The 21,038-nt window shown below is 48.9% G+C and overlaps 1 protein-coding gene across 2 annotated transcripts in view; it reads left to right on the top strand.

Moving 5' to 3' along the window:
- Ltbp4 (latent transforming growth factor beta binding protein 4) overlaps nucleotides 1-19,169 on the top strand; it is a 33,155-nt gene extending 13,986 nt beyond the window's left edge. For both annotated transcript variants that reach the window (XM_076930354.1, XM_034501169.2), the window contains 15 exons: nucleotides 588-716; nucleotides 922-1,047; nucleotides 1,450-1,572; nucleotides 1,713-1,844; nucleotides 3,976-4,107; nucleotides 4,196-4,321; nucleotides 8,900-9,046; nucleotides 13,458-13,724; nucleotides 13,996-14,067; nucleotides 14,881-15,009; nucleotides 15,201-15,347; nucleotides 16,387-16,539; nucleotides 17,330-17,710; nucleotides 18,117-18,269; nucleotides 18,768-19,169. In XM_076930354.1, coding sequence (XP_076786469.1) covers nucleotides 588-716; nucleotides 922-1,047; nucleotides 1,450-1,572; nucleotides 1,713-1,844; nucleotides 3,976-4,107; nucleotides 4,196-4,321; nucleotides 8,900-9,046; nucleotides 13,458-13,724; nucleotides 13,996-14,067; nucleotides 14,881-15,009; nucleotides 15,201-15,347; nucleotides 16,387-16,539; nucleotides 17,330-17,710; nucleotides 18,117-18,269; nucleotides 18,768-18,922 — 2,372 coding nt within the window. In that variant the 3' untranslated portion in view covers nucleotides 18,923-19,169. The remainder of the gene's footprint in view (nucleotides 1-587; nucleotides 717-921; nucleotides 1,048-1,449; nucleotides 1,573-1,712; nucleotides 1,845-3,975; nucleotides 4,108-4,195; nucleotides 4,322-8,899; nucleotides 9,047-13,457; nucleotides 13,725-13,995; nucleotides 14,068-14,880; nucleotides 15,010-15,200; nucleotides 15,348-16,386; nucleotides 16,540-17,329; nucleotides 17,711-18,116; nucleotides 18,270-18,767) is intronic.
- The last annotated feature ends 1,869 nt before the right edge of the window (nucleotides 19,170-21,038 follow it).

The raw sequence follows: 21,038 nt of genomic DNA, 5'->3' as shown, positions 1-21,038 counted from the left end.
AGGAACATGTGATTCGGCTGGAGCATTCTAGAGATAACCCTTTCCTGATAATCACTGACCTTGACGCTCAGCAAAAATACAATTCTGGACCCTCACTGTTCCCTGGCCCTAAGTGTGGCCCATGACTCTAAATTTTATTGTGCCATTTTATCTTAGCCAAAACAAAACAAAAATACCTGCAATCCTGACTAATGTTGTTCTGGTTCCCCAGCCATCTGCTTCCCTTCTCAGAACCTCTTCCCTGGAACTTAATTGGGTGCATGGTCCTTGATCCCAGTACTCAGCCCTGACATCAGTCTGTAACCTCTGACTCTAGCTGACTTTGACACATTTGTTGAGCAGAGATCTAACAATCTAGTTCATAATACCCCGAGTCATCCCTTACCCTAGTTTCTGATCCTCAGGGCCAATCCAGAGTCTTCTTCCCTGACTCCAGGAACCCCGGTAGAGGGAGTCTCTGATACCCAGGTCCACAGAACTTCTTAATCCTGGAGTATTCTGTCCTTTGTTCAAGACTCTTTCCAATCAGTCCCACCTACCCTTTTACTCCAGTGAACCCCTTCTGAACCTCTAACTCACTCTTACAGACGTGGACGAATGCAGTTCAGGCACCCCTTGTGGTCTCCATGGCCAGTGCACGAATACTAAAGGCTCCTTCCACTGTAGCTGCTCGACGGGTTACCGGGCACCATCTGGTCTACCTGGGCCTTGTGCAGGTGAGCTAGCGAACCAGCGGGAGAGTCTGGGAATAGTGCCTGGATTCTTGAGCAAATCCCAGTAAAGATGTAAAATGGACTAAGAAAGGAATTTTCAAAGAAACTTAGTGTTAAAGGTTGCAACTTGGGTGTCATGGTTACAAAATTACGGGCAGGGCTTACTTTGAGGGACCAACAGCATAATCCTGACTCTTGCGTATCCTAGACATAAATGAGTGTATGGAAGGCGACTTCTGCTTCCCCCACGGAGAATGCCTCAACACCGATGGCTCCTTTACCTGTACTTGTGCCCCTGGCTACCGGCCTGGACCTCGTGGAGCATCTTGTCTGGGTCAGTCTGAGTATCTTAATATGGCCGTATCTGAGCATGGAAAAAGTGGGCTTACGGCAGGAAAAGGAGCAAGGGAAAGAGGGCAGAAAGGGGACTCTGGATTTTTTGAGGGTTTGGGGGAATCTACATGATCAGTGAGGTGAAGCTTTTGGGGAGGCCTGGAGGCCGCAATCATAGTAGAAAAGGACGTGTCAGGAAAAGTTGGAAACGGATAGTGATTGGAAAGAACCTCTCACTGGAGGCGGGGCTTGCAAGAAAAGGGTGGGGCCTGAAAAGGATTGGGTGAGGTCTTCCTTTGAGGCTTTGGAACTTGGAGGGTTGGGATGGGAACTGAGAGGGTGTGGCCTGGGATATTAAGCAGAGGGGGAGGTGGGCCTGGGTCTCGGATGCCCTGTCCTGCAGACGTGGACGAGTGCAGTGAGGAGGATCTTTGCCAGAGCGGCATCTGTACCAACACTGACGGCTCTTTCGAGTGCATCTGTCCTCCTGGACACCGCGCTGGCCCTGACCTCGCCTCCTGCCTTGGTGAGAGGCCTCCTTCTCCACCCCCTCTCTGTTTTCTCCCACACCCTTTATTTACCCTCTCTTCCACTTCTCCCTCCTGAGCCTCCTGCTCCCTCTGTCTCACCTGTTTCCTTCATATGACCTCCCTGCCTGGTCCTTAGACATTGATGAGTGTCGTGAACGGGGACCTGCCCTGTGCGGGTCTCAGCGCTGTGAAAATTCTCCTGGCTCCTACCGCTGCGTACGGGACTGCGATCCAGGTTACCACCCGGGCCCTGAGGGCACCTGTGATGGTAAGACAGAGCCCTTACAACCTGTGACAGATTGTGGAAGCCTACTCCCCTTGGAATCAGGAGAGAGATGCTCTGTCTCAAAAACCTGGAAGGAGAGGTTCCACGGCTCACACTTCCCTTTCTCCCCTCAGTGTTCTCTGGGGAAAATTAGCCTCTGCTGCATGCATGTGTTTTCTTATGTGGGCAGAAGCTTTCTTATCAGGAATCAGGGCAAGCTAGAAGCCCTCCCTTTACTGAACCATTTTAATAAGGTTAGAGGGAAGGGGTGCAGGATGAATCAATAATTTCTGTAACCCATGAAACAAAACTACTATGGGCTGCATTTCCCTCCCTAGTGGCTAAACCTCTGACTCCCGAAAACCTCACTTCCTAAGAACTCAATCATTAATTACAAGAATCTCAGTAAGCAGCCACTGGTGCCAGACACTGAGGGCATAGCAGGAAAGGGTCACACAAAAACCCCCTCAGTGAGCTAATATGGTGTGTGGGGGGAGGGTAAGTATGTAAATAAAGTCAGAACTCATCCCACAGATGACTGTAGGACCCAGTGTACGTAAGGCACTGTTGGTGTCTTGGCAGGCATGCCTATTGGTGTGGAGTTTGTACTGAAGGGTGGTATCTACTATACCCTAATGATTTTATAGATAAAATGTCTGGTTGTTGTTTTGTTGAGACAGTGTCTGGCTAAGTGCTCTAGGCTAACCTTCAACTTGTTTTTGTTTTAAGATAGCCTTCCCTTCCCCCTCCCTTCTTCCCTGTGTGTGTGTGTGTGTGTGTGTGTGTGTGTGTGTGCGCGCGCATGCGTGTTTGTGTGTGTGTGTGTGTAGACCTGGCTGGCTTGGAATTCACTATTGTAGGATACTCTTGCCTGGAACTTACAGCAATCCTCCTGCCTCAGCCCTCCTAGTGCTGAATTCTAGTCATACACCAGAGTACCTGCCTCTGACTCCCAAGTGCTGAATTACAAGCATATGCCATTAGGCCCAGCTTAAGGTCAAAGTTTAATAAGGAGGATATGAAACTGAGAATGTCTTCATTTGGTAGGGTCCTTGCCTCAGATGGAAGGTGCCTTGCGTTAGACACTGGATAAATGCATAAACTGAGTGCTGTCCTGTGATTCTAGCATTTGGGAGGTGGAAGCTAAAAAATCAGAAGTTTAGGGCCATTCTTGGCTGCATAGCAAGCATGAAGCCCTAAATTAAAAAAAAAAAAAAAAAAAGTTAACTAAAAGGAGAATAATAAGGTCTGGAGAGATGGCTCAGCAGTTAAGAGCACTGGCTGTTCCAGAGGTCCTGAGTTCAATTCCCAGCAACCACATGGTGGCTCACAACCATCCGTATGATCTGATGCCCTCTTCTGGTGTGTCTGAAGAGAGTGACAGTGTACTCACATATATTAAATAAATAAATTTTAAAAAGGAGAATAGTAGGTGTAGTGGCATTCTTTTCAACGATTCCAGTAACTGGGAGTCAGAGACAAGAAAGGGGAGTTTAAGGTTATCCTTGGGGGACAAAAAGGAAGTAAGGAAGTCAGGAGGACAGGAATGGGTGGAAATGATGTGAATACAGTACGCATGTGATGTGAAATTCTCAACAAGAACAAAAAGAGTAAGAAAAGAAACTAAGCGGTGGTGGTCCAGCACTTGGGAGGCAGAGACGACAGGTGGATTTCTGAGTTCGAGGCCAGCCTGGTCTACGGAGTGAGTTCCAGGACAGCCAGGGCTATACAGAGAAACCCTGTCTCGGAAAACCAAAAGAAAAAAGAAAAAAAAAAAAGAAAGAAACTAAGCGGGCAGATGTGACAGGACATCGGGACAAGGCTCTTGCTCAAGGAGGCTGAGTAAGAGGGCTAGACTTTGCTGTGTCCCTGAATGAGGAGAAAGGGCTATGCAATACACATGCTTGTGGAGACTTATCCAGCAGAGAGAACAGTGTGAAGGAAGACCCTGAGGTGGGGCCCTGTTGGGGCTGTCTGAGAAACGGCATGAAGGACTTAAGAGCTACTAGATTCATGTACTACTAACCAGGCCCAGGGACGTCTCAGTCTTAGCGACTGGAAGTGGCATTAGCAACACCCAACCATTTCAGGCCTTTGATACCCCCGCCCCCACCCCGCCCCCACTCTGTTGCAGATGTGGACGAGTGCCAAGAATACGGCTCTGCGATTTGTGGCGCCCAGCGCTGTGAGAACACCCCTGGCTCCTACCGCTGCACACCAGCCTGCGACCCTGGCTATCAGCCTACACCAGGGGGCGGGTGCCAGGGTGGGTGTTCGCGGGGTAGTACGGGGAATGTGAAGAGCGGGAGAGATTTAGAAATGACCTTATTGAAACTGGCTGCTGGTGTTTGCAGATGTTGATGAGTGCCGGAACCGGTCTTTCTGCGGCGCCCATGCTATGTGCCAGAATCTGCCTGGCTCCTTCCAATGCGTCTGTGACCAAGGCTACGAAGGGGCACGGGACGGGCGTCACTGCGTGGGTAAGGGACCAGAAGGGGTAGTAGGTTGGTTCAGCCCTACCTTTGTCCACTCTCCTGGAGTAATAGAAGTTCTAGAGGTGCAGAATTAGTTCCTGAAGCCTAAGTGTTATGTCTCAGGAATCGAGACATAACCAGTTAAAACTGGCCTGTAGAGCCAGGCATGGTAGTAGCTCTCTTTTGTAATGCCAATATTTGGAAGGCAGAAACAAGAGGATTGTTATGAGTTCGAGGCCAGCCTGAGCTATATAGCAAGTTCCAGGCTAGCCTAGGTGACAGAGTCTCTCTCTCTCTCTCTCTCTCTCTCTCTCTCTCTCTCTCTCTCTCTCTCTCACACACACACACACACACACACACACACACACACACACACACACACAAAACCCGTCTCCAAACAGAAAGATCAATTGATCTTACCCAATTAGGTTTTTTTGTTTGTTTGGTTTTTGTTTGTTTGTTTTGATTTTTTTGGTTTTGGTTAAGATTTATTCATTTTATTTTATGGGTGTTTTCCTACATATATTTATGAATACCATGTTTGTGCCTGGTGCCCATGAAGGTCAGAAGGGGGACACTGGATGCTCTGGAACTGGAGTTAGAGACTGATGTGAGCTCCATGTGGGTGCTGGGAATTGAACCCTGAGACCTCTGCAAGAGCAAGAAGGGCTCTGAACTACTGAGCCATCTCTCCAGACACTTAACTAGTTGTTTGTTTGTTTATTTGTTTGTTTGTTTTGTTTAGAGATATGGTTTCTCTGTGTAGCCCTGGCTGTCCTAGAACTCACTCTGTAGACCAGGCTGGGCTAGAACTCAAGGATCTGCTTGCCTCTGCCTCCCAAGTGCTGCAATTGAAGGCATGCACCCCACCCCGTCCAGCTTAAGTTAGGGTTATGTCTGTGTGTGTGTGTGTGTGTGTGTGTGTGTGTGTGTGTGTGTGTGTGAGAGAGAGAGAGAGAGAGAGAGAGAGAGAGAGAGAGAGAGAGAGAGAGAGAGAGTTAATCCTTGAACTCACTGTGTAGACATGAATGGCCTCCAATTTTGGATCCCTCTGCCTCCACATCTGCAGTGCTGAGATAACAGGTGTGTGTCATCACACCCAGCTCTAGCCCAAATTTTACATTTTAGTTTGAGAAACAGGGGCCCTAGATTGCTGAGGCTGGCCTTGAACTCCCTATGAGCTGAGGCAAGCCTTGGATGTCTGAACCTTGGATGTCTCCTGCCTCAACCGCGTTAGTAGCTAGGCTTATGCTCTAGACCACAGGTCTGACAGAACATTCTGCACACAGCAAATGGAGAGAAGTGTGGACTGCACCCCTCCAGCCCATGATTCCAGAGGCACTCCCACCATCACCACTATGGCCACCATGGCTATTATTTTATTTTATTGGCCCCCCTTCCCTACCATCACCACTATGGTCATCAGTGTTAATATGTTGATATACTGACCCTCTCATTTGTCCACCATGAGTGCATCTAGGCATTAGGACAGATTTGTGGGTCTTTTTGAGTGGTTGTTTTGAGAAAAGACTCTCACTCTAGCACTGGCTGGCTCTGATCCCCAAGGCATAGACCAGGCTGGCCTTCAGGTTGCAGTGATCCCCCTGTCTTTGTCTCCTGAGTGTTGAAATGACTGTCTGTCCAGAGCCTGCCTTCATTCTGCACATCACTGTGTCTTTACAGATATTTTAATTAGAGGCCCAGAGGACAGAGAATAACCGGTGCGAGTCTGTTCGTTCCTTCTGCCATGTGGGTCTCTAGGGATCAAACTCTGGTCATTAGGCCTGGCATACCTTCCTTGTCATCTCACACATGCAAACACAGACTTTATTATTTTCCTTTTTTTGGTGGAGGTGGGAGGAGAAATAAGGGTTGAGACAGGTTCTTACTATGCAGTCCAGACTGGCCTTAACCAACAGTCTCAGTGGCTTCACTTGTTTTTGTTCTTGTTTTGTTCTCTCTCTCTGTCTCTCTCTCTCTCTCTCTCTCCTCCCTCCCTCCCTCTCTCTCCCTCTCCCCTGTCTCCTTTTCTTGCAGTGGTGAGGATGGAACCTGTGCTCTATGCATGCTGGTTAGGCCTTCTACCATTGAGCTGCATCACCAACAGCCTTTATGCCTGAAAAGAGAACTAAGGAGTCATAGAAGGGATGGAGGTGCAGCTCAGTTAATAGCATGTGCTGCTATTTTGGAGGCCCTGTGTTTGATTCCTAGCACCCATGTCGGGAGGCTCGCAATCACCCCTAACTCCACTTCTGGCCTCTGAGGGTACCTGCACTCATATACACACACCCACACATAGATACATACATTTGTACTTGATTTAAAAATAATATATATATATTTGGGAAATGGTGGCACATACCTTTAATCCCAGCATTCAGCAGGCAGAGGCAAGTAGATCTATGAGTTCGAGGCCAGCCTGGTCTATAGAGTGCGTTCTGGGACAACCAGGTCTACACAGAGAAACCCTGTCTTGCGGGAGGCAGGAAATTTTGTGTGTGTGTGTGTGTGTGTATCTCCAAGATTTACTTATTTTGTGTGTATGTTTTTTCCTCAAATGTTTGTGTAGTATGTGTGTGCCTGATTGCCTAGGAGGAAGTGGTGTCAGAGCCCTTGGAAATGGATTTATGAACTGTTGTGAGCTGCCAACTGGGTACAGGAAATGAACCTGGGTCTTCAGAAGAACAAGTACCCTTAACCACAGAGTCCTTTCTCTCACCCCCAAATGTGTTTACGTGTGTGTTAGGGGTTTTTTAAGACAAGGTCTTACCATGTACCTGCCTGGCTAGAAACTCACTATGTAGCTCAGGCTAGCTTCATACTCACAGAGATCCACCTGTCTCAGCATCTTGAGTGCTGGGATTAAAGACTTGTGCTACTATGCCCAGCAAAAAACTTACTTATTTTAATTTTCAAGACAAGGTTTCTCTGTGTAGCCCTGGCTGTCCTGGATCTCACTCTGTAGACCAGGCTGGCCTCGAACTCAGTGATCGGCCTACCTCTGCCTTCCGAGTGCTGAGGTTAAAGGTGTGCACCACCACCACCATCTGGCTAAAATACATACATTTTAAAATGCACTTGCTGCTCTTGAAGAGAACCAGGTTCAGTTCCCAGCACCCACAAAGTGACTCAAAACTGTTTGTAACTCCTATTCCAAAATATATGGTGTCTTCTTCTGACCTCTGAGGGCACCAGGCATTCATGTGATGTCCATACATACATGCAGGCAGATGCACATACACATAAAATAAAATTTAAAAACAAAACAGCTAAGAGGACAGGAAGGAGTTAATTTGGCAGAGTCTGTGAGTGCAGATGTAAATAGTGCCAAGAATTGCAGCAAAGCTTTCTTCCTCTGCTGGCTTTGTTTTTAGGCAGTGACAGGTGGCCCTAGCTCTGGGCTCATAGCCTCAGACTAGCAGCTGCACAGCTAAGGAGGAGACCCAGAAAGTTCTCAAGACTGGCTTTGATTGGCGTGATGAGGTCATTGCCTGCCTCTGACCCACAGAATCGCAGTAACCTGATTCATTCTGCCCCAGTGGAGACTTGGCTGTACCCAGGATGCATGGGGTGGACTTGGAAGCTCAAGGAATTCCCAAGGGAAAGTTAGGGTTTCTAACTAGAAGAGAAGTCGACAACAGGGTCTGGGCTGTTAAGAAATAACGATGCTAAGGGGTGGAGAGTCGGTTCAGCAGCTAAGAGTACTTGCTGCTCTTTCAGAGGAACTGGGTTTAATTCCCAGTATTCATGTGGCAGCTCATAATAATCTATAATCCAGTTCCCAGGGGTCCGGTACTTTCTCCTGGTCTCCATAGTACATATACAAACATATACAAACACACATATAAGTACATCATTAAAAAATTTACATTGTGACCCAGGTATAATGGTGCATATTTCTAATGCAACCCCCTAGGACACTGAAGCAGGGGGATTGCTATAAGTCTGATGATAGCCTGGACTATACAGAAAGTTCTGGGCCATCCTAGATTAAAAAGTAAAACTATATGTTTTTCTTTCTTTCTTTCTTTCTTTCTTTCTTTCTTTCTTTCTTTCTTTTGTTCTTTTTTTCTTTTTGTTCTTTTTCTTTCTTTCTTTTGTTCTTTTTCTGATAACAGAAAGCTGGCGTTATGGCTCATACCTATAATCCTGATACTCAAAAGGCAGAAGCAGGAGGATTGGCACAAGTTCAAGGCCAGTCTGGTTTACATGGTGAGCCAGGGCTACACAGTGAGATCCTACCTCAAAAGACATATACCTATAGAGATATATACCTATTAAGATATATAGAAATAGATATCCATTTTATTTAAAGGTTTATTTTTATTATGTGTCTACTGTTTATCTGTACCACATACATGCAGTGCCTGTAGGTGCCAGAAGAGGGCATCAGATCTCCAGGAACTGGAGTTAAGTCAGCCAGTGGGTGCTGAGAATTAATCTCAGGTCCTCTGCAGAGCAGCCAGTGCTCTTAACTGCTGAGCCGTCTCTCCAGCCCCATCTATTACATTTGAAATCTTGGACTTCTCGAACCACAGAAGTTTTATAACATGGATTCCCTTTCACTGTGTTTCCTGGTCACAGATGTAAATGAGTGTGAGACACTACAGGGTGTGTGTGGCTCTGCACTGTGTGAAAACGTTGAAGGCTCCTTCCTGTGTGTCTGCCCCACCAGCCCTGAGGAGTTTGATCCCATGACTGGACGCTGTGTTCCCCCACGGACTCCTGCGGGTAAGATTCATATGCCTATGTCTACTTAACAAAGGCCTGCTGGGCCTGTGGGAAAATTATGTGGCTCAATCACGTGCGTGCACGCACTCGTGCGTTAATATGGTCCATCAGTTAAATGCTATTACTTTAAAATTTTTTTTTCATATGTTCCTTTGGAATTTTTAATTATTTATTTCTGTTTCTAAAAGAGTTCTGTTAGGCTTATTTTTTATTCTTGTGTGTGGTGAGTGGGTATGTACATGTCCGTGGGAGTGCCTCAGAAGGCCACATGGGTGCTGGGGACCATGAGTCCTTTGCAAGAGCAAGTGATCTTCACCACTGAGTTGTCTCTCCAGCCTTTATTTGCTAAACTTTTATTCTTTTTTTTTTTGTAAGATTTATTTATTTTATGTATAAGTACACTGTAGCTGTCTTCAGACACACCAGAAGAGGGCATTGGATCCCATTACAGATGGTTGTGAGCCACCATGTGGTTGCTGGGAATTGAACTCAGGACCTCTGGAAGAGCAGTCAATGCTCTTAACCACTGAGCCATCTCTCCAGCCCAACTTTTATTCTTGTATGATGCTATGATGTAATGTGATGTGTACATGCCAGTAGACATGGGATGTCCCATGATGTGCATGTAGAGGCCAGGGGACAACTGTGTAGAGTTAGTTCTCTCCTTCACCTTTACATGGGTTCCTGGCATTGAACTTGTTGGTAGACTTTCATGGTGAGCGTCTTTACCTGACAAGTCAGTGGTTCTCAACCTTCCTGATGTTATGGCCCTGTCATGCAGTTCCTGGTGCTGTGGTGACCCCCCCAACCTCAAAGTTATTTTGTTGATACTTCATAACTGTAATCTTGTTACTGTTATGAATCATAATGTAAATATCTGATATGCAGGATATCTGACATGTGACTCCCCAAAGACGTCACAACCCATGGGGTGAGAACCACTGCAAGTTATTTTGCCAGCTGTTTTTTTTTGGGGGGGGGTTGTTTATTTTTCTTTTTCTTTCTTTTTTCTTTTTTTCCCAGATAGGTAGCCCAGGCTGGCCATAAATTCTATGTAGCTGAGATGACTTTGAACTTCTATCTGATCCCCCTGCCTTTACTATCTGAGTGCTGGGATCATAGGCATGCACCACTATGCCTGGCTTATGTGGTGCTGAGAATCAAACCCTGGGCTTTGGCATACCAGGCAAACACTCCACCAACGGAACCACAGCCCCAGTGCTAAATGCTATTGGTTTAAACAAATATACAAACACCCTTAGAACACACATGATGGATGACATGGATAACAGGCAAATGTTCTACACTCAGCTGCAGGCCCCAGCCTTTGACATGGACATTAGATTTATTCAAGAGAATTAGTTTCTGACCTGAAGTCTGCTAGTTTCCTTCATTTGGCATGTCTACATGTTCGGGCCCTTGCTGCACATTGGGAACACAGTAGTGAGCAGAGAGGCTTAACCTCTGACCTGATGGTCTCAAAATCCAATGGAAAGCTAAGCCGGGTGTCATAAAGTCTATGGCTGCTCAGAAGCTGAGGTGAGTCTGAAGGTTAAAGGCCACAAAGTGAGTTCAATGACAGTTTGGGACATTTATTAAGGTCTTCCTTGTCTCAAGTCAAGAGTAAAAGATGGCTAAGTGTGTATAGTTCAGTGGCAGCATGCTTGTCTAGACATCATAGTAAAAGGCTCAGCAGTGGACCGATTACCTCAAGAATCCCCCAGGGAGGGGCTGGGGGCGTGGCTCGGTGGTAGAGGCCCTGCCTAGAATCCCCCAGTGAGGGGCTGGGGGCGTGGCTCAGTGGTAGAGCCCCTGCTTAGAATCCCCCAGTGAGGGGCTAGGGGCGTGGCTCAGTGGTAGAGCCCTTGCCTAGAATTCCCCAGTGAGGGGCTGGGGTCGTGGCTCAGTGGTAGAGCCCCTGCCTAGAATTCCCCAGTGAGGGGCTGGGGGCGTGGCTCAGCAATAAAGATATTTCTGGTATATACAAGGCCCTGTAATCCATCCCCTGTCGCGCCCCGCTTGTCCAGCAAGGAAGACGCGACAAACCGGATTCTTCTCAACAGCCTTTATTGGAAGCGCTCTTTTAGGTTTCTGGGAGAGACTAACTGGAATGCTCAGAATGGGCTACTTATATACCCCCAGCCCTGGGCGTGGCAAAGCACATGGAGGTGTCCGATTGGTCAATTTGCAATGACTCATTAGCATACTCATTAGCATACCCCGCCCGGGCAGGGTGATTGGCCAGGTTCGTGGTACCCTAGTTGTACCTTATTTGCATGCCCCGTTTGGGAGGGGCTGGAGTCAAGTTCCTAAATGCACTGCGCATGCGCAGTGCACTGCGCATGCGCAGTGCACTGATGGTTTTCCCTGAAAGCCTTGAGTCAGCCGCCATCTTGGAGTCACCTCAGCGGCTGACGGGCGAACGTCAGCCCGTCAGCCGCTTTTGAGGCTGCGGCGCTGCTTCTCTCGGCTGGCAGCCACAGCCGCTTTTAGTCTGTGGCGCCGAGAGAAAAAACGGGCAGCCGCCTTGAGTCGGCGGCTGCACCGTAAGAAAAAACAGGTAGCTGCTTTGAAGTGGCGGCAGTTCCGCCGCTTTTAGCAGCTTTGAATCGGCCGCTTTTCAAGCTGACATGACAGACCTGCGGTGCCTTCCAGCCGTCAGGTCTGTCAGGTCAGCTTCCTACAATCCCCAATAGTTAAAATATAATCTAAGAAAGAGGCAGAGCTATCCCTAGCTATCCAGAGGAATCTGGACTAGCTGGGAGGATCTGAGAACAAAGGGAGCTGTAGGGTAAAAGGAATCCCAGGCCATCATGAGAAGAGGTTTTGGGGGGGCTTCTGAAGGGGTCCATGTCTGAACTAAGTAGGTTGAACAGAAAGTCGTGAAGCGTGTGCAGCAGGCACTGTGTAGTTGTGACCGTCGAGATATGTAAGGGAGGAAGGGTTTATTCTGGTTCGTGATTGAATGCTGCAGTCCACCTATGGGGATACTTGGCAGCAGGAGTGTGAGGCTTCCTGCTCACGGACCGTCAACCAGGAAGCAAGGGTGGGGGAACTCAGCTGGTTTTTCCTTCTCCCCTTTTTATTCAGTCCAAAGTTCTATCCCATGGGGGGCTGCCATGGGTCTTCTGGAAGAGCCCTCACAGATATACCTAGAAGGTGTGCCTCGCTGATGCTCTGGGCGCTTGCTTTAGGAGGTTGGACTTTTCCTCAGGGCAAGTAGCATCATGGACCAGTGTTAATCAAGAGAGTTTGAAATCTCCCTAGAGATGCTTTGTGAAAGTGCTGAGTGGACGTGTTGAAGCAGGGGAGGACAAGGCTGGACCAAACCAGGGGCCTTGAGTGGGGAGGGACCTTGGGTTTTTACACCTGTGCCCCTATTCCCGAAATAATGACTCTGAGACTTAATTAATTATGAATAAATGCCACGAGCTTTGTTTCATTCCTGCTAGCTTGAAACTCAATTAAACTAGTCTAAGTCTGCCATAAGGCTAGTTACTTCTCATCGGTTTCATGTGTCTTTCTTCCTCAGAGTCCGGGATGAGTCTCTGTCTCCCAGAGTTCCCATTTCTCTGTACTGGAATCCCCACCGTCTATTTCCTACCTCTTGCTAATAGGCCAGCAGCTTTTGATTGACAGGTGATGCTTCCACACAGTGCACAGGAGGTTCTCTCTACAGGACACTGGGTGGGAGAAACATCTAAGAGCCATGTGGGCAAGCAATGAGGTGCCTGGCCAGGGAATGGTTTCATCTAGTCTGGGACAAGCTGGGTGTGAAGACCCAGAGGGTCACATGGAAAGCATAGGAAATCACCTGTCCCCACCTGTCCCATAGCTGAGGGGACACCTGGGAGTGGGAGATTGTAAAGCAAAGGTCACCAAAGTGATAGGAGAGGGCAAGTGGCCAAAATGAGGCTGGGCATGGTGGCTCACACTTGTAATCCCAGCACTTAGAGGGTGAGGCAGGATGATCTCTTGAGTTCAAGGCCTGCCTGGTCTACAGAGTGAGTTGCAGGACAGCCAGGGCTACACAAGGAAACCCTCTCTCAAAAAACAAATACAAAAAAAAAAAAAAAAAAAAAAAAAAAAAAAGAAAAGAAAAGAAAAAACAATAAAACAAAAATTACATAATATACATAAAGATTATATGTTTAGGTTATAAAGTGCTTGCCTAGCATTCATATGGCTCTAGGTTTGGTCTGTAACGAGGCACACTTAAAGTCCTAGCTTGCTTGGTGGAGGCAGGAGAATCAGGAGTTCAAAGTCATCCTGAGCTACATAAGATTTTGTCCCCTATTTCCAAAAGTGTGTGGTCCTGTTCAGCTACTGACCGCTGCTATCCTCTGAGCGTGTTCCCCCGTCACTGACTTGGGAGAATGGGAGACTGAAACCTTGCCTTTTGTTTCTTCAGGCACATTCCCAGGCTCGCAGCCCCAAGCACCTGCCAGCCCTGGTCTTCCAGCCAGGCCTCCAGCCCCTCCCCCACCTCGAAGGCCCAGCCCTCCCAGGCAGGGTCCGGTGAGCAGTGGGCGTCGTGAGTGTTACTTTGACACAGCAGCTCCAGATGCGTGTGACAATATCTTGGCCCGAAACGTGACGTGGCAGGAGTGCTGCTGTACTGTGGGAGAAGGCTGGGGCAGCGGCTGCCGCATCCAGCAGTGCCCGGGCACTGAGACAGGTGGGCGTGGCCTGTGGGAAGCCGGCGGGCTCAAGCTCTTGGTGTAGATGTGGGGATCTGGATCCTGGAAAGGTTTAGAGCTAGGATTGGGTTACTGGTGCTGCCGGGACAAGAGTGAGTCACCAGCCACCAGGTGGCGTCAGTGGGCGTGAAGCTGAGAGGTGGGTGCTAACAGGCCTGAGCTTTAGCACCTGGTAGGGGGCTACAGCCAGTAGTCTGGGGCAGGGACTGGGGCTTGGGTTTCCGAGTTCATCTTTTCTTCTGTGTACAGCTGAATACCAGTCATTGTGTCCTCACGGCCGGGGCTACCTGGTGCCCAGTGGAGACCTGAGTGCCCGGAGAGGTAAGGCCAGACGTCAACCCCACTCACCCTCAGCCCCTAGGTCTCATCTTGTTTCTTCTTGCTTGCTTGCTTTATTTTTGAAGATTGTATCTCACTAGTAGTCCAGACCAGCCTCAAATTTGTGAGCCACTCAGTTTCTTGCTCCTATCTTTCCTTCTCTTCTTTCTTTTCTCTTCTTTCTTTCTTTCTTCCTTTCTCTCTTTCTTTCTTTCTTCCTTTCTTTCTTTAAGAATTTTGTTTTGTTTTTCAAGACAGGGGTTTTCTGTGTAGACCAGGCTGGTCTTGAACTCAGAGATCCACCTGCCTCTGGCTCCGAGTGCTTTTTTTTTTTTTTTTTGGTTTTTCGAGACAGGGTTTCTCTGTGTAGCCCCGGCTGTCCTGGAACTCACCAGGCTAGCCTCGAACTCAGAAATCCACCTGCCTCTGCCTCCCAAGTGCTGGGATTAAAGGCGTGCGCCACCACCGCCCGGCGTGTCTCCTCATTTTTAATTTGTGTTTTTGGCTACAGAGTCAAGTAGCCCAGGTTTACCAAGAATTTGCTAGGCAGCAGAGGCTAACCTTGAACTCCTGTTCTTCCTATTTTCTCCTCTTGACTGCTGGGATTTCGTGCACGCTCCAACATACCCGGCTCTTTTTTCTGTCTCTCACTTTATTTTTAAGATCTCCTCATCCTGCCCTCTGGTTCCAGTTTTCCGTGCCTCAACTTCCGGGTACCACTGCACCTCTGTCGTGACTGGCTATCCCACACTACCCTCGTGTTTTCTTCAGATCAAACCCACCCCTGTCCTCACCTCTCTCCACTTTTTCCTGCAGATGTGGATGAATGCCAACTCTTTCAGGACCAAGTGTGCAAGAGTGGAGTGTGTGTGAACACCGCCCCAGGCTACTCTTGCTATTGCAGCAACGGGTTCTACTATCATGCACACAGGCTGGAGTGTGTTGGTATGAGCCCCACCTTCCCCACCCCCAACTCTGGCCAGACCAGCCTCCAAAGTAGGAATGTGGCCAACCCAGCAGGAAGTCCTTCCGAAGTCTAGACTCTATCCATCACCTCACTCTGTGAGCTGGGGGAACGTGAAAGGGAGTTTATCCTGGTAACCACTCCCCCGGCCCTTCCCCCCATACCTTTCTAGATAATGACGAATGTGCTGATGAGGAACCGGCTTGTGAAGGTGGCCGCTGCGTCAACACGGTGGGCTCTTACCACTGTACCTGTGAGCCGCCACTGGTGCTGGATGGCTCCCGGCGACGCTGCGTCTCCAACGAGAGCCAAAGCCTTGGTAACCCCGCCCACGGTCCCGCCCAGCTCCGCCCCCCTTTCCCAGCCAGTGGATCCCTAGGCTTAGCTTCTAGCTTCTTCCTTTACGTGCGGTAGGAGATTATGTGTAATCTCCAAGGCCCCTAGAGCCTGGATGGGGCTCAGATCTGACTTTTTGCTTGTTTGTTTTTTTGAGACAGTGAACTCATAAAGGACACGTCTACTTCTGCCTCCAGGGCTCTGGGATTAAATCCTTGAGCCGTGAGAATCTCTGGCCCAAACTGTTTTAGTCTTCGTTTTTCCCCCATTTTGTAGTTCAGGCTGACCTGGAACTCACAGAAATTCTCTTGCCTCAGCCTTCTAATTGCTGGGATTACAGGTGCGAGATTACAGGGGTTACCACTCTTTTGAGGTAACCTGGCCTGGAGGGTAAAGGTGAAAGTTTTTGTGTCTATATTTCATTTTCTTGCTCTGTATACCCACATACATTTCTCAGGCCCTAAGTTTCTCTTCTTTTTATACATGCAGATTCTTACTATGTAGCCCAGGCTAGCCTAAACTCACTTGAACTCTTGCCTCAGCCTCTCAATTACTGGGACTTCCAGCCTGCTCTACCACACCTGCTCTTTTGCTTTTTCTTCTCTCCTCCTTCTCTTCCTCCTGTTTCTCCTCCTCTTTCTCTTCCTTCTCTTCCTCCTCCTCTTCTTCTTCCTCCTCTTTCTCCATCTCCTCCTCTTCTTCCTCCTCCTCTTCCTCTTCTTCCTTCTTGATTTCTCTCCCCCTCCCTCTCAGCCTGTCTACCTATCTTAAATTTCTTTCTCTCAAATTACTCCATGTACCTCCCTTCTTTGCTTTAGTCCTTGGCCCCCAAATCTTTTTACCTATTTTCTCTTCCTACAAAAACAAAACAAAACAACAACAACAGCAACAACAAAAAAAACCCTAAACTAATACCCGAGGAAAAGAAATAACTGCCCCATTTCACAGAACCCTCTGGAGACTGGAGTTGGGCCTGTGTAAGAGGGCCCGGGTGCCCTGATACATCCTGTCATTGCCTATAGATGACAATCTGGGAGTATGCTGGCAGGAAGTGGGGCCTGATCTTGTCTGCAGTCGCCCACGACTAGACCGGCAGGCCACCTACACAGAGTGCTGCTGTCTCTATGGTGAAGCCTGGGGTATGGACTGTGCTCTCTGTCCTGCCCAGGACTCAGGTACTGTACAGCCCTATACTGCCCCCCCCCATCCTTGCATGTGTTGCAACCTATCCCAAAATCTTGGTCACAAGTCTACAGACTTCTAAGTGTCAGCAATTCAAGGCCTGAATCAGCAGCTCCCATAGGTCCAGCCATCAGCTCTGAGGTCTCTTATCTTAATTAAATACCTGGTTTCTAGACCCACAAGACACAACCAGTGAGACACCCCACTCTAAACTCTGGGCCCCTAGATCCCAACAGCAGTTGCCCACATGCACTAGCCTGTCCTGTAGACTCTGGTGATAGCACTAATGGCTGCTAACACTCATTGCCTTGTGCCCCTACACACTAGTACCAAGACTCCAACACATTCCCAAAGATCTCTGATCCCTCCTTTTAGCTCTGTATGAACTAGAGCCCAAACCCGCAGTCTTGGTTTCCTCAGATCCCAGAGATTCAAGCTCTTCCCAGGCACCTTTGAACCCTTACTTAAGTCCCAGTGTTCACCCAGACACAAAACATCTTCACCCCATTTCCTCAGGTTCCTAGCCCTAGCTCCCAGGGGTCTCTCAAATTCCATTACCTTAGACTGGTTCTTAGTTGCAGTCTGAGGACTCTAGATCCTACTATCTCAGAATCCCAGAATCAGCCTGGAACTGTCAGTTTTGCTTGCAAATGCCCAGATCCTTCCTTCCCAGCTCCACTCCCTCCAACCCTCCCCCAAGCCTCATCAGTCTCTTCTGTTGCCCGGAGACGGGTCCATGAGTGGTCCTGATGGTGGGTGGTATGCCTTGGCTCCTGTTTGCAGATGACTTTGAGGCCCTTTGCAACGTGCTGCGCCCACCTGCCTATGGCCCACCGCGCCCAGGAGGCTTTGGACTTCCCTATGAATATGGCCCTGATATAGGCCCGCCTTATCAGAGTCTTCCCTATGGGCCAGATCTGTATCCACCGCCTGTGTTACCCTATGACCCCTACCCACCCCCACCTGGACCCTTTGCTCGCCGGGAGGCACCTTATGGCGCCCCGCCCTTCGAAATGCCAGATTTTGAGGACGATGGTGGCCCCTATAGCGAGTCTGAGGCTCCTGATCCACCAAGCCGAGGCACTGGTTGGCCTTATAGGTCCAGAGACACCCGTGGCTCCTTCCCAGAGCCTGAGGAATCCTCTGAGCGTGGAAGCTATACAGGTGAGCAGTTTGGCCAGAGAAACCAAGCAGGCAGACAACAACAACAAACAAAAACAAAACCACGAGAGATGCTGTGAGAGAAAAGGTAGATGGCGTTAGAGGGTCAAAAATATAAAAGAGCACCTGGAAAGCACGAGTGTCGGTGACTCATGCCTGTAATCCCCACACTTGGGAGGCAAAGGCAGGAGGATTACTGTAAGTTTGGGACCAGCCCGGGATGTATAGCAAAACCTAGGGGAATTGAACAAGGTAAACGATCGTACCATAGCGCCCCCTGCAGTCTGGAGTGGGAAAGGCAGATTAGGATGAGACTCACCTATCCTGGGAAGCCAGGCCCAAAGGCCGAAAGAGATCAAGCGACCTAACGCAGAGATTTCCAGTCTCTGGGTACCTGTGTTCTCTACAGGAGCCTTGTCTGAGTCCTATGAGGGCCTAGAGGCCGAAGAGTGTGGTATCTTGGACGGCTGCGCCCACGGCCGCTGTGTGCGCGTTCCAGAAGGCTTCACCTGCGATTGTTTCGATGGTTACCGCCTGGACATCACCCGCATGTCCTGCGTCGGTGAGGAAGGGGAGGAGAGAGAAGGGTAAAATAAAAGCGAGTTTGACCAGATGGTGATCAGAAACCTCCAAGAAAGAACTTCATTACAGACAGGGGCCAGCCCATCCGAGAGGGAGTAATTAACTCTTGCTCAGGGGTGGCACTTGACTGAACAAAATCAAGTCACAGTACCAGAAAAGCCGGGCTCCTGTAAGTGCCAGAGGGTTTGGGAACATGAAAGGAATCCTGCAGATGCTATTTGTGTTAGTGGTGAAACCCAGGGCTTGATGCATACTAGGTGAGTGGTTTGCCACTGAGCCACCCCTCCAGTTCCTCCATCTTGCAAGCCAAGGTATGGAGTTGTTAGGCCACCGGCTTAGGCTCACACAGCCAGGAGGTGACAAGTGACATGTTGCATGCCACAGGAGAGGCCCTGCCCATATTCCTCTACCTCAAAACACTGGGGAGATGGCCTCACTCCTGGACATGAATAACAGTGTTTCTACCTACTCCCCCCAGACGTCAACGAGTGTGACGAGGCTGGGGCAACCTCCCCACTCTGTGTCAACGCGCGCTGTGTCAACACTGATGGTTCCTTCCGCTGTATCTGCCGGCCAGGATTTGCACCCACGCACCAGCCACATCACTGTGCGCCTGCTCGACCCCGGGCCTGAGCTGCACCTAATCTCCCACTATACCTGAGCACCGGGAGCTTCCAGAGCACCGCTGCCTCCCTCTAGTCCGCATGTGTGCAAGGATGCCAGACAGTCTCGACTTTGGATGAACAGACACAGAGGGGTGCCTTCTATGGCACCAGCCTAACATGCCCAGCCACTCCCACAGTGCCCTGGGCCTGTCCTGGGTCCCTTGACACATTTCTTGCCCTTTTATACAGTTTTCAATTAAAACACCTATTTTGTACTTTTGGCCTCTGCCTGCATTTTTTTCTTTTTCTCAAAAGCTGGCTCCACTGTGAGCTGAGTCATTCCTCGGAACGCGCCATTCCTAACGCCAAGACTAACTCTGACTTTCCATGACTCTCACCGAGTCTAGCTTTGTCCCTCTTGGCCTCTGGTCTCAGTTTCTCTCTCTTACCCATTTCATCGTCTTTTTCCTCTGGTGATTTTCCTCCTATCTTTCTGTCTTGTATCTCTGCTTCTTTGTTTTCTTGCCCTTTCTGTCGTTCTCTTTCAAATCTTTAAACAAACATGCTTCAGAGTTGTTGAGGTTTTCTGTTGTTTTGTTATTTTCTTTTAAGAGGTTGTTACATAGCCTAACCTGGACTTGAACTTCTGACCCTTCTGCCCTCAGCCTCTCAGGTTCCACGATTACAGGGTGCACCACCACACCCAGTTTAGGTTTTATTGTTTACAAATCTTCCCAATGCTAACAGTTCCTTCCACTGTGTCTGCTGTCCAGGATTTGCACCTGCGCACCTGCCACATCTGTGTGCCTGCGCGACCCCGGGCCCTGCGCACCAGTGCTTGACCTCCTGCTATACCTGTGCACTGGGAGCTTCCAGAGCTCACCTGCCTCTGGAAAAGGAGGAGCCTGTGTTCTATTCCCTAAAGGATAACAGAACCTTAAACACCAACTATCGTACGTGAAGAGGGGTATCAGTACACAGGTGCTCGGGACTCCATGTTGTCTACAGTGGGTCTGGCATCACACAACTTTACTAAATGCTATTGAATTATTCAAATGGAGGGCTTTATTAATTATAATTTACTGAAGCTGGGAAAAATGAAATTTAAAAATAGTGAAGGGATGACCCAATGATCGAATGCCTGCTGAGAATCCAGCAGTGAAGAACTGGGGGAGGGGTGGTAATAAATTAGCAGTGGAGCATATACCTAGAACCTTCCAGTGAGGGGCTGGGGGACTCAGTGGCAGAGCCCCTACCTAGAATCCCCCAGTGAGGGGCCGGGGGGCTCAGTGGCAGAGTGCCTGCTTAGCTGCAGAAGGCCCCTCATTCCTGCCAATAGAGGGTAAAAAAAAAAAAAAATCGAGAAAGTAGCCTGTCCAAAGTGGGTCAGGAAGTTACAATACTCCTCCCTGTCCCCACTCCCCCACCCCCAACCCCCGCAGCTGACAGCAGGGCAGCTAACCCGAACACTAACCTCTTGCATGCAAACCATAGCTATGTTCCATAGAATCTGGATCTGGGTTGAGAACCCAGATAGACTTACCAGCCCTGAGGGGTGGCCACTAGGTTGGGTTCTAAAGAGGAAGATAGTGCTCCAGCCCAAGGCAGCAGCAGTGTTGCAAAAGCCTGGAAGAGGAGGGAGGGGGCTGCCATCGGGATGTAAGGAAATAGATTAATTACTGAACAAAAAGCCTAGAGGCTAGAACAGCAAATAGGTCTTAGATGCCTTTCCTATGGTATGCCATCAGATTCATCCAATGTTAGACAGCGTTGGCTGACATTTTGGGTATGAGAAGAGGAAGGGAGGGAGAGAGGGGAAGAGGTGAGGGAGGGTGGGAGAGAGGGAGATGATATTTTGGGGGATTTTGGATCCCTTTAGGAATCTATGGAAAGCTCTAAATAGTTAAAGAAGAAGAAAAAAAGTAAAGGTTCTCAGCACCAAGCCTGAGGACTTGAGTTTAATATCCACGACCCACAGAGTGAAAGGAAAGGAGTGACTTTGTATGCACGAGCACACACGAGCATGAGTGCGCACACACACACACACACACACACACACACACAATGTTTTTTAAAATCCACGCCCAGGAGTAGTTGGCCAGCACATAACATAACAGACTCCATGTTTCTTTTATGAGCTTTTT

This window comes from Arvicanthis niloticus, chromosome 1 (assembly GCF_011762505.2).
Source record: "Arvicanthis niloticus isolate mArvNil1 chromosome 1, mArvNil1.pat.X, whole genome shotgun sequence".
NCBI lineage: Eukaryota > Metazoa > Chordata > Mammalia > Rodentia > Muridae > Arvicanthis > Arvicanthis niloticus.
The sequence above is the reverse complement of the archived record's forward strand: the minus strand, read 5'-3'. Positions and strand labels throughout refer to the sequence as shown.